This window comes from Eptesicus fuscus, chromosome 2 (genome assembly GCF_027574615.1).
Source record: "Eptesicus fuscus isolate TK198812 chromosome 2, DD_ASM_mEF_20220401, whole genome shotgun sequence".
NCBI classification, from domain to species: Eukaryota; Metazoa; Chordata; class Mammalia; order Chiroptera; family Vespertilionidae; genus Eptesicus; species Eptesicus fuscus.
Genome location: NC_072474.1, coordinates 99,240,125 through 99,253,281, shown reverse-complemented (window position 1 = coordinate 99,253,281; position 13,157 = coordinate 99,240,125). Strand labels below are relative to the sequence as shown.

Below are 13,157 nucleotides of genomic sequence, written 5' to 3'. Positions count from 1 at the left end.
TATCTTCACTGAATTTCACAGCTGAAATGTCCTGGAATTACAGATGCTTGGTCCTTATTTAATTAATCTCATCTCCAAATCTTCCATTTCTTACACATGTAATTCCCATAATTCAAATGTAAATAAACCACTGGATTTGGGAGTGAGGACATTTAGTTTTAATCTAGATCTGCAGTGTTACATTGAATATGTCTTGTCATCCCTCTGGGCATCAGTATTTTCACTGGTAAGATGAATAATTTCATAGAGGATGATTCCAGGTGTCTTCTTTATCCCTGAAGTTATATTTCTACATTACTAATATGCTCCTATCAGTCCTTACATCTGTGGCTTTTAGTATTTACAAAAGTGTTTATGAAAACATTTCTAGAAATTTCTAACGATCAGAAAGCATAGATTTTTGAAATTGGTCAACCATAAATCATATTAAAAGAGAAGTATATTTGATTTAAAAATTCATGTATTATTAACCAAGGGACCACATAATCATTGTGCCAATTCTTACACTTTTAGCATATCTTTTAGAAGCAGGACATTGGTTGGCTGGATTTTGTAATTTTTTTCTATCTCATTCTTTAAAGACTCCATTAGTTCCTTGGACATTTACACCATTTCCTTGTTAGTGGATCAAACTCCTTGTGAGTTTATCCATCATCTGGAAACACTTTGACTGCTTTATACTCCCCTCTGTGGGTTTTAAGACTCCCCAAGTAGCACTCAATTTTTCAGGCACACAATCGCAATTTCAGTGGCATTTAAGAATAGCTGAGTTTGTTGTTCACTTCATCTTCTCATTAACATCGAGTCCCGGTTTCTCTCGGGGCAGCTTATTGCTTTGGCACGTGAATACTAGTCAGTACGGCTTTTTTGTTTCCAAAGGTGGCCGATTTTATGGTCTGAAGAGGATAATGATCATAGCTTAAGTTTGCATCATTGTACATTTTTATTATGAGCTGTAGGACTGGAAATGCACTAATGTTCAACTTTGGCCAAATTTAATTGAACTATAAAACTGGGATCCATTCTAATGTTTTTGCTTATATACTGATGGCAGTCTATTGGGTTGATTTCTATCCCTCCCTGATTAAGAAAGAATGTTCCTTTAAAATACTCAGCCTACCTAATAATAGAGTAATATGCAAATTGACCATACCTTTGCTACACCCACCAGCCACGCCCACCAGGAAACCATGGATCTCAGGCAACTGGGGGTTGGCTCCTGCGATCCGTGGCAGGCAGGCTGGGGTGTGGCCGAGCCCAAGACCGGGAAAGCCTCCGCTGGAGGCTTTTCTGGCCTTGGGCACCAGCGGGGAGCCTGCGATGGATCGCAGGCAACTGGGGGTCTGCTCCTGCGAGGGGTTCTGCTCCTGTGGTGGATTGCAGGGAGCTGGGGTCCCTTGCCCAATGGGTGGTGTCTGCAATCACAGGGAGCTGGAGGTCCTCTTCCCAGGCCTAAAGCTTTGGCCAGAGGCTTTAGGCCTGGGCAGGACACAGCCAATGATTGGTGTGAATTATAGAGGAAACACCTTTACTGACTGCCCATTGGCTAAGCTTCCTGTATGCCACTGGTAATATTCTTAGTAACGTGGGTAATAAGAATCCAAAAAGGTGACCTAGGGTTTTTCCACCACACTTCTGGAGAAAAAAATGAAGGTCCGCTGCTGGAGGGGCTAAGAAATGTCATATCTTGCCCTAGCCGGTTTGACTCAGTGGATAATGCCTGGGCCTGCAGACAGCATGGTCTGGGTTGATTTTGATCAAGGGCATGTACCTAGGTTGCAGGCTCCTCCCTGGCCGGGGCCCAGATCAGGGCTCATGCAGGAGACAACCAATCAAAGTGTTCCTCTCACTTTGATGTTTCTCTCTGTCTTTCCCTTTCTCTTCCACATTCTCTAAAAGTCAATGGAAACATATCCTTAGGCGAGGATAAAAAAAAAGAAAGAAAGAAATGCATATCCTATGAAAGACACATCTTGAAAATGCCTAAAGAAAGTTGTCATTTTTTCTTGGTGAAGAGACTGGAGTCGTGTTGATGAAAACACCTTGGTGGCTGTGGTGACTAGCAGTGGCTGCAGCAGCAGGGTGATGGGGCTGTTGCCTTCCCCTGACCAACCCAGTTTGCCTCCCACAAAGGGAGGCCAGACTGTGGCTTAGGCCCACTTCCCATGGGGATCGGGCCTAAGCCATCAGTAGGACATCCCCTGAGGGTTCCCAGTATGTGAGAGGGGGCAGGTTGGGCTGAGGGACTCCCACCCCAGTGCACGAATTTCATGCACCGGGCCCCTAGTTTGAAATAAAAACACGAAAAAATAAAATTATGATTTAACTTATACAAAATTTAACATGAGGATAGGCTGTTCTAGAGCAGGAATCCTCAGCTTAATTTCATTAGCTTTAACAACTAGTTGTGTTCATTGCATACTCTGGCTTTGACAGTTACCTAATGTGTCTGTGTGTTTCTTATTTAAGATGTTCAGGATAGTTTTGTTGTTTTTCTAATTATTACATTGGCTCCTTTTATATGTAGGTTTGAGCTAAGGAGAGAAGGTAGCTCATCCTGGAGTTGAGTACGATTACAGAAATCTCTGGGTTAGGCAGGGAAATCCACTCACGGCCTCCTTACCTCATCTCATCACTTCTTCACAATTTTGACTTTTCTGGTATTGCAGTTTTCCCCCATTTCCATATATCTCAAGCTTACCCATCTTTTAAGACCCAGCTTAAGTTCTATTAATCAATGACCCCTCTTCCTACTATCCTCACCACAGTCTCTTCTCACTCTTTGGAGTTCTTATTGTTTTACCTACTTGGCTCTTATATTTTCTTCCCCAAGATTAGTAATCCTATATAATAAAGGCTAATATGCAAATAGACTGAACAGTGGAATGACCAGTCACTATGACATGCACTGACCACCAGTGGGCAGACGCTCAATGCAGGAGCTGCCCCCTGGTGGTCAGTGTGCTCCCACAGGGGGAGCACCGCTCTGGCAGAAGCCAGGCTTGCGGGGAGCAGGCCTAAGCCAGCAGGCGGACATCCCCCAAGGGGTCCCGGACTGTGAGAGGGCACAGGCCGGGCTGAGGGACCCTTCCCCGCCCCCCCCCACACCCCGTGCACAAATGTCGTGCACCGGGCCTCTAGTCTGTTTATATGTATATATTGGTATATCTCTTCCAAAGATAAATAAAGGTTTCCTCAGAACCAGCACTGTGCTGGTTGCTCTGTATGTCCTCCCATGCCTCCTGAGATGCTACTCACAGGATTGGACTCTGACCTTTGGCGTTCTTTCTGATTCTGAGATTCCATGATGCTAGCAGTCAGTCAGTCAGTAAATATTGATTACTTGGCTATCCAACCTGAGACATTCTCTTGTGAAGGCCCACATCATTATTATTTTGAAGTCAGCAAAGTGCCTATGATGAGGAATTGTGTTCATAGTATCTAACTAACCCCTTTCCTTCCATGGCCAGTTCAGTGGTTGACTCACAATCTCAAAGGCTTCTTTTCTTAAGAGTGTAGTTCAAACAGTGCAAATGAATGGCCTTTTTGTGTGTGTGTGTGCACTCTCACCCCTGTGAATGGGCATGGACTTCCCTTTCTTTGAATGGATAGAATTTATCTCATTTGTTACTTTTTCTTTTGGCAGTTTAGACAACTTTAAGGTATGTTTTCATGAATTTAAATAATTACGGTAGAATCCTGCATATGATTAACAATAGGCTTCTGGAACTGAGCTCCTTAACACATTCATTTATATAGTTTTGGAAACTTGCATAAGTTTGCTTATTATTCCTCAAACTATGGAAGAAATGGAGACAGTTGCAGTTATAACGTAGTCAACGATTTCTCAAAGATCCAACGCCAAATTAAAAAAAAAAAAAGAATTTTGAGAAAACAATGTAGGGAAAAAAATATTAGATTTTGAGCCGAAGTCTTGGTTTGACACCCTTATTGTGCCTCTTCTTGTCTGTGTGATTTTGTATAAGATCAAGCTCTGAGCTTCAATTCCTTCATATGTAAATGAACAAAATTATAATTTCTGCTTCATAAGGATTCTGTGATGTTAAATTAGATAGTTAAGTGAAATCTTTTAATAAGCATCTATATGGGTGTGATAATAACTAATAAATATTATATATGGCTTAAGGTACATCATTTTTATAAATAAAAAAGATGTAAAAGACTGAATATCCTTTTGAATTGTCTTCCTCCTAGTCTTCCACCCAACAAATCCCATGTTTACCTTATGTTTATGTGCCATTTTCCATTAGTATTCAAAAATAAATAACAGATAAACTTTCAGTATTGTTAGGTGGCTCTGTCCCAGTTCAACTCCTATGTTATTTATTTATGCTCTAAAATAGGAGTATCGATTTCCTGTTTCTAGGTTGTGGAAACTAACATAAATTTGTTTCTCTATGTTGTGGAATAGACTTCTTTTAATTTGATACATTATACTATTCCCTAGATTTGAATATCAGTCAAGGAAAAAATATGAATATTCATAGAATCTTTTTACAGATTGCCAATTATATGCAACCACATTCAACAGATACTTGTACTTAATCTACACCAATTACATAGATGCATGATTTAGTTTTGAAGCATGCCTAATAAAAATAAGTAGAAAAATAGACACATGTGCCTTTCAAAATATATATACATATTCCCTTGTTTATGGTTTTGAAGTTTTTTTCAGAAAAATTAAGAAAATGTCTAGTCTTACTAGTATGTGTGAGTGTCCAATGTCTTTTTGTACCTAAACCTGAATCCTATTCCTGTTTTCTGCATAATGCCTTTCTTATTCCGAGCATTTGTCACCAATTATTGACTAGGGAGCTCTGGAAAAGAACATAACTTTCATTAAATTATTAAATTTAACATTTTGCTGATAGTTTTTATTAATTAAACTGCCAGCTTATTTCAGTCTTTTTGGTTAGGAAATAAATGTTACGAGTCCAAAGGGGTCCATTTGCCTGTGCGCATCAAAGCTCAATAAGACATGAACAGGAGTTTGCAGCCAAGAAAGTAAGTATTTATTAAGGAGATGGCGCCATGCCCAGAGTCCCAGGTAGATCATTCTCAAAGACATGGCACCTGATGGCTTCTAGGGGATTTGCTGTCTAGGGGGAAAACCATTAATCATGGTGGTAAGGGAGTTAGGTCATGGTCAGGGTCATAGTCTCTGCTGATTGGTTGGTACTAGGGTATGGGTAGTTGACCATTGGATCTGGCCCTGATGTCAGCCACAGCATTGTCTTATCTGTTCTCACCACGATGCGATCAATGGATTTTTCTAGGGCTGAAACACAACTGAGGCCACGATGTTATCTCTAGTTTGACCAAAACTCTTGTCCTTATAGTCAATAAACCCAAAACTGTTTCTAAGATTACTGACTGCTGACCAGAACCTCATTGTCCTGAGGGCTTAAGGATTAAGCAAGGGAGAAGGAAGTGGGTGAGTCAGGTTAGTGAGTCTAGTTTGAGTTAAAGGATAAATACATACATACATAAATAAATAGCCAGATTAAAGAAAATAAGGTTTCTTCTTCCAGCACGGTTACAAAAACTGAGGGAGATACAGAAATGGTCTGGTAGAAAATGCTCCAGAACAACTTGCTTTCATCTTTAGTGTGTGTGTGTGTGTGTGTGTGTGTGTGTGTGTGTGTGTGTGTGTAACTTGTTGCCTGGGAGATAGAACACATTGAGGAAAAGGTTGGAAGGCGAAGGCAAAGGCTGTGTCTATAGGACTTCAGCTGAATTGGCCTGACGGTGAGACTGTTCTGTCTGATTTAGTGGAGCCTGCCTCCTCAGTGGCAATGATCTGAAAATTGCTTCCAGGGCCGTTTTAATTAGCGGATTCAAATCAAAACAAAAACACATCCTGGTAACATCCATTTCTACCCTGACCCTCAGCCACTGCAGGTTTCACGATGGTGGTACCTATGTTGTTCTCCATGGACTCTAGGTTTGCACTTTTGTTTTTCAGTATTAATCTTTAATGGTGAGGAAAGAATCCATTTTTCTTGGCTTTAGTGACAGGTGAACGTTAGTGCACAAATCCATTTGTTCAATGCCTCAAAGCTGCAAACCACAAAAACATGAAGCCTGCTTTTACGTAGTTAATTTATGAGAGTTAGTTCTGTTCTGCAATAACATTTTAATAAGAGGAATTTATTATGCTGTGTGGCAGTATGGCGACTTAATTACTTAAATGCATTCTATTTCTTGGGGATGCTTTTTAAGAGAAAAGTATGACAGGTCTTGAAAATAGAAAATGAAACACTTTGACACTTCTTATTTTCTATGTTTTTAAAAATTATTTTATCTGTTTATTCATTTATCAAAAAAATGTGCAGAACATTTTACATAGTATTTCTCTAAGAAAAGAAGATGGCTATGATATGGAAAGGTTTAAAAAAAAGAGGTTAGTGAGATTTTAAAGTTAAGAAGCAGAAAAAAATGAAACAAATAATATGCTAGTCAAATTGACTGCAGTTTAAAAAGGTCTATCTCTGATCTATCATAGGACAAGTAAAAAGAAAGTAAAAGATAACCACATGAATTCAAAATATTAAAATTAGGTACAAGTGATACTATGATATGACAAGTAATGTGATTTCCTTAATTAGCTATTCCTAAATATGTGTTCATTCATTAAACCAATTTTCATTGAGGGCTAGCTATGTGCCAGAATTGAGACTAAAGCAATAAACAGAGTGTACATGATGTTTGCCCTCATGGAGCACATTGTAGCTTTGTATAGGGTGTGAGAATTAAATGAAGAGCTTCACAAAAATAGTTAAATATCTGGTCAATCCTATGGCAATATATCCCATAGTAAGAGTATCTAACAGAGAGATCTAATGTAGTCTTCGTGTGCAGTATGGCTGTATGGTAGTTGGTTTGGTAATAAAGAACAACTTCTGAAACTTCCAAATATTTAGTTTTCACCTGTGTATAAGCAGTTTGAAATGAAATATGCAGTGATATAGTTTGTATAAAATGAGACAAACTGTTTATCTTAAACTTTCAATTTATACCAGAAGATTCACTTATCCTAGGTGCCTTGGTAAATGTGTGCTACTTGTGTAATTGGCCAGTACATCCCATGTTATGTTAGATTTTAGAACTGCTAGAGAAAGAAAAAAAAATGTTTTTAATATCTAGGAAAAGATAAAAGTTAATTGAAAAAGATTAAGATATTTTAAAGCCACTTAAATGTATACAGCTAATATTAATAATTGGTGGTCAGAGCAATTTTTAACACTATTTGCTCTTGAATATAAACAACTTTAAAATTATACATTACTTTTTTTTTACAGCACTTCCTTTCAAAAATGAATTGATCAGTTACTCAGTGAAAGAAATAATTTTACTTCTTTTTCTAACACTGATTCTTGTTTTCTGAGGATGCATTGTTGTATTGGAAATCAGGAGGAATATTTCTCTTTTCTGATTCTAGTTAGTAAAGATAGCTACTTTGGTAGTTAATTGCAGAATTTTTATTCTACGGAAGTGATTTATTATCCTGTTGGCAATATTTCAACGTACTAAACATTTTACTAACATCTCTTGCACCACCAAACTGGGAAACAATACTCTGTAAACTTCTGGCACTGAGAGTAGAAATCAGCCCATTGGACAGGCTCAAGTTAAGAGAAATACATACTTAATATGATTTAAAACTGACATTAGCACCAAAACATTTTGAAGGATTAGCTTCGCTTTTAGTTGTGCAAACGATAAAAAGTTGGAAGACATTGCCCTTTACCGGTTAGGACTTTGAAGGTAGAGTAATTCAACCCTGACCAGAGGTCAACAGGCCATTTGTTGATAGCATGTAAACTGCTCAGATTTCTATAAAGAGAGTGGGAGCTATCAACTGATTGCATTTGGAGACTAGAGAGCTGCTTTGACGGGAGTGAACATTCAGGTCAGACTCAGGTCCCTGCGATCTTAGGGATTTGTAAATTGTATAATCAATGACAACAAGAGTTCTATTTCATTTTTATATTTGCAGTATAAACAAAACAAATGACCCTCCCACCACCGCACCCCTCTTATGGTGACTTTTCACAGCCTTGAAAAGCTGGAAGCCAGAAACACAATTCATTCAGTATTATTGTTTTTTTACCATGAAAATATCTCTTGATATTTACAGAGACAGTATCCAAGAGATAAGCCAGCAGTATCAATGTAGATGCCTCAGGGCTGTTAATTGAAGGGAGAACTGATATGTCTCTATGACTTCTAAAGAGGTCATGGCCATTGCAAATATATCCCTAAATAAGGGAAGAATACTATTAGCAGAGATGTGCTTCCAAGCTTTGGAACGAGGCTAGCAAAACCCTACTCCCATCCCTGTAAAGCAGACATATATTTTTGTATTTTTTATAGGTGGATTCAGTGCAGACCACGAACCCCCCTGGCCACACTGAGGAATCGTGTAAAATGAATGTATGTGCTCGTAAGTGAAATACATGTAATGTTCCAACTCAGTGTGTTGGACCCTAATAGACCTGGATTTGTCTTCTGTAAAAAGAAATTGATTCCCATGGCGCAGGACCACTAGCTGATTAAAATGAAGCTCTGATTTGGAAGAAAACAAAAATGGCTTTAAAATAAAATCTCTGGAAAAAAAAATGACTGGAACTATACTTTGCAAACAACTGGGACAAAAATCAAACTTTCAATATGGAATAAAGGAGGGATGTGAGAGAGGTTTTTAATCTTATCAATAACTGTGGAGAAACAGAGTCAGATATCATCATACTCAGGAGTATGAAAAGAAGAACAGGAAATCCTTTTTCTTCAGTTTGCACTTGAATGGACTCCAGCAAAGAGCGGAGACATGTATCCTGTTAGTGTTTATAGTTAATAACGTGGAGATTTAGTACAGATATGATTGCATTTGCCTTGCTGGAACTAATTGGATTCATTATGCAGAGATCACCTGAGCCAGTGCTAGATCAACAAAGAAAAAGAAATGTATACCTCAGGACTGAGTTCTCAGAAGATTAGACTGATACTACTGTCAATCAGGGAATGTGAGAAACTCGTGGACATGAGAGAAAACAAAATTTAGGTTATTGTGATACTTGTTGAAACATAATTTCTTCTGGTATAAAAGCAAAAGATAGATCGCAATATATGTCACAGACATTTTACATGATTGCTGATTGAATTTAGGGTAAACCCCATAAATGTTCAAGGAATGTGTGGCCATTATATGAATAGGAAACTGGCCTTTAAATGTGTGGTCCTATGCATTTATATATGCAAAAGAAGGCATTTTTACTTTATTAAGGATGAATTGCATGCAGAAAGTACCTCTTTGCATTATTATTATTTTTTCCACAATTGAAGACACTATAAATGTTAACTCTTAACTTTTGGCTGGATGTGAGTGTATGTGTGTGTGTATATGCATGTGTGTAAGTGGAAGGCGGTAAAATTTAATGATTGGCATTTGCACTTTGGGCTGTTACCTAGAATGTAAAGAGGTAAACTATCTTAAGCCATTCATATGTATTATGATTATTATTAAAGATTATTATTCACAATGAAAGCAATGCTAAAATAGGATGACTACTGCAAAAGCTCTCCAATTAAATAGAATATTTGTGGCAATTGAGCTGTTTAAATGAAGATGGTGCCAATGTCTGAAAATAATGAGTGTAGGCTCCTGTGAAATCAGGTTGAAGCCAGTTGGAAAGTCCTATTATGCTCCTTCAGGCTACTTTACTCAGTGACAAGGATGTGAATCATGGATGAGCTTATGGAAGAGAATTGAGAAATATTTGTGTGCTAACTATAACTTTTTAATCTACCAATAAGTTACATGTATTTTTTAAAAACCGTTCTTCAACCTAAATTATATAAGTAATCACAAATTAACCTAGAAATGATAGTGAATATTTAACACAGATTGATATATTTTTTTGTAGTCAGCATGTGCCATAATAATTTTGAAACTACTGTTCTTTGGTATTTGTATTCATTCCTCTTTATCTTGCTGGTTAACTTTATAGTTGAAATTTTTACCTCTTCTTTCTATGTGACAATCAGCTGAAGTTGGTACTCTATCTTACATTATTACAGGGATTTTTGTCTTTATTTATGCTAGTATAATCAATTATAAGTCTACAAACTGTATAATTCTATTGTATTGAATATTTTTTTCTGTGATGAAAATAATAATAAAAAACCTACTTTATAAAGTGCCTATATTTTGTATTTTAAGAGTATCTTAAAACAATGGGACATAAAATATGTTCATGTTGCTGGTTTTTAGAATACATTCTCCACATCTGTACAATTTGAGAGTGAAGTGGTTAGCCACTTAAGATAAAGAGAAAAGGTTGGACAGCCCTAGCAGTTTTGGCTCAGTAGACAGACCATGGGCCAGAGGACTGAAGGGTCCCAGGTTTGATTCTGGTACCTCGGTTCTCTCACATCAATGTTCCTCTCTCTGTGTCTCCCCTGCCTCCTTTCCACTCTCTAAAAAAAAAAAAAAATCAATGGAAAAATATCATCAGGTGAGGATTAACAACAAAAGAAAAAAAGAAAAGAAAAGGTCGAACAGAGAATTGCAAGAGTGTGTAGAGAAAAGCACCCTGAACTGTGCCAGGAATCTTTTTTTTATTTAATTTAAATTATTACCCTTCATTGTTGAAAGTGTTACATACGTCTCCTTTTACCCCCATTGACCTCTCCCAGCCCGCTGTGCCAGGAGTCTGGATGGTAAACTTTGCTCTGCCTCTAAACAGGAAGACCCAAAGATACCTGTGTTCTCAGGTGCTCTTCTTCCTCATTCATAAGTGATAGGTTTGAACTGCACTATCAGTTTTAAGGTCATTTAAATTCTTAACTTCTAAGATTTTGATAACTTTGAAATATTGCAGTGTGATATTTAATACTGATTATGTTAATCATCAATACTGATCATCTGTATTAAGAGAATTCCACATTGTTTTTGATTGAAATAGACCCAAATCTCAATACATGCCCTAAGACCAGGGAAACATAGAAATATACAATTGTTACTGTTCCATTCTTGGTTTAACTTAATGGGATATGTATCAATAATCATGTTCTGGGATCAATAGGTCCCTCTTAGTTAATTGAGCCAAGAAGCACCTCCGAATAAAATCCTTCAATTTGTTACTGAAGAAACTTTTTCGTTCTGCACAGTGTTGAATGCATCCCTGGCAGAGTATTAAAGTGCGAGAACCAGTTTTTCTTGCTCTTTACCCCCCAAGGATTGATCAGCACATGAAGGTCTCCCTGACTTCAAAGGCATTTCTGGATTTGGGTCACACTGGTAGGGTTAAGAGGAGGAAACTCTAGCCCCTGCTGTTTATTGCGGTGGGCTCTTTCATCTAATAGTAATTCTCTTCGTAGAAGAAGCAACAGGCAGAGGAGTCTTGCGACTATTACAATTTCATGATTAATGTTTAGTAGCAAAGTGCCTCACACAGAAAAATAGTACTTTTACTTTAGTTTCCTGCAACTGCTCCAGCTGGGAAAGGTCAGAGAAACAGCAGGAAGCAACATGAAAGCATATATATTAAGTAGATTTTTTGTTTTTATCCTTGCAACATTCTGACTTGCAGAATAGTGTCACTTTCTAAGTCACAGGGGTGGCATAGGTGATCTTCAGGGATCCTTATTTAGGTCATTGGTCTCACCAAACATTTTTTTTCTTTTCATTTAGGTGAACTTCTGGCCATTTATGGAATTGATTTAGATCCTAAATTTCAATTTTGTCAATATATTATTTATTTTACAAGATTAGAAATTTAAATGGGAGAATTGCAGATTTCCACCTACCAAGCTTCTCCAATGCCCACTGTCTCTAAATAAAACTCCTACTCTTGCCTCTTGCTTCTGTACATTTAAAAAAATGAAGACTGGACTTGCCTCAAGTAGTTCCCCCTTATTTGTGGGGGACAAGTTCCAAGATAATTAGTGGTGGATTCCTGTATATATATATACACACATACACACAGCTTTTCCCCTCACATACGTACTTGTGACAAAATTTAGGCACACGATATTAACACTGATAATAATAAAATTTAACAATTGTAATATACTGTAATAAAAGTTATGTAAGGGTGGCATTTCTCTCTCTCTCTCTCTCTCTCTCTCTCTCTCTCTCTCATAACCAAGAGGGCTACTAAGTGACTAACGGGAGAGTAGCATTTACAGTGTGGATGTGCTGGACAAAAGGATGATTTATTTAACCTCATGAGACTGATACTATTATTGTCATGACAACCACTCAATTTAAAGATGAGGAAAACGAGACACAGAGCTTAGGTAAATTTGCAAAGCTCCAGAGCTAGCAGGAGGTAGAGGTGGGCTTTGAGTCCCGCCACTCTGGTTTCTGAGGCTGCACTCAACAGGTGAGCCATGGAACTGTCATTTTGAACCCTATTATAGGACAGGGGTGCAAGTTAGGTTCTGAAACTATTTGGGGGTGCAGAGATACATTTTGCATTTCCTTACATCATGCATCTATGAGCATGAGCGAGGCAGATTCAGCACGAACTAGATGAGAGGTATGCTGATATTCTGGTGCACAGTGTTGGAATCTGTGATAGAAGTTCTCCTTTAAACTACACATGGGAGGAGAGAAATTCTTTCCTAACTTACTGGCTTTGCAGGCTGAAAATATGTTACTATAAATATGTACTATTTGCATCAATTTTTTTGGTAAATATATTTTTATTGATTTCAGAGAGGAAGGGAGAAGGAGAGATAGAAACATCTATGATAAGAGAGAATCATTGATTGTCTGCCTCCTGCATGCCCCATACTGGGGATCAAGCCCACAATCTGGGCATGTTCCCTGACCGGGAATTGAACCGTGACCTCCTGGTTCATAGCTCAACACTCAACCACTGAGCTATGCTGGCTGGGCTGCACCAATTAAAAAAAAAATTAAGACTGCTGCTGGAATCGGGGTGGACTGAGGAAAATGGCAACTGCATTCTTTGAGCAGAGAGAGCCCACAATCAAATGGGAATTCCAGCCATGCAGGGTAATTATTCCAATGCCATGTGCTAAATGACAGGGTGTCACAGTGGTTAAGAGTACCCTGTCTGGGATCCAGACTGCCTGGCTTACACTTACAAATTGAGTGACCT

At 38.0% G+C, this 13,157-nt stretch overlaps 1 protein-coding gene across 4 annotated transcripts in view; it reads left to right on the top strand.

Moving 5' to 3' along the window:
* PCDH7 (protocadherin 7) overlaps positions 1-13,157 on the top strand; it is a 431,945-nt gene that overhangs the window by 61,807 nt on the left and 356,981 nt on the right. The window contains exon 2 of one of the 4 annotated variants that reach the window (XM_054729610.1): positions 8,401-11,346. The exons of the other annotated variants lie outside the window; for them this stretch is intronic. Within the exon in view, the coding sequence (XP_054585585.1) occupies positions 8,401-8,478 (78 nt within the window). The 3' untranslated portion in view covers positions 8,479-11,346. Of the gene's footprint in view, positions 1-8,400; positions 11,347-13,157 lie in introns of those variants that run through there. 4 annotated transcript variants of the gene reach the window in all.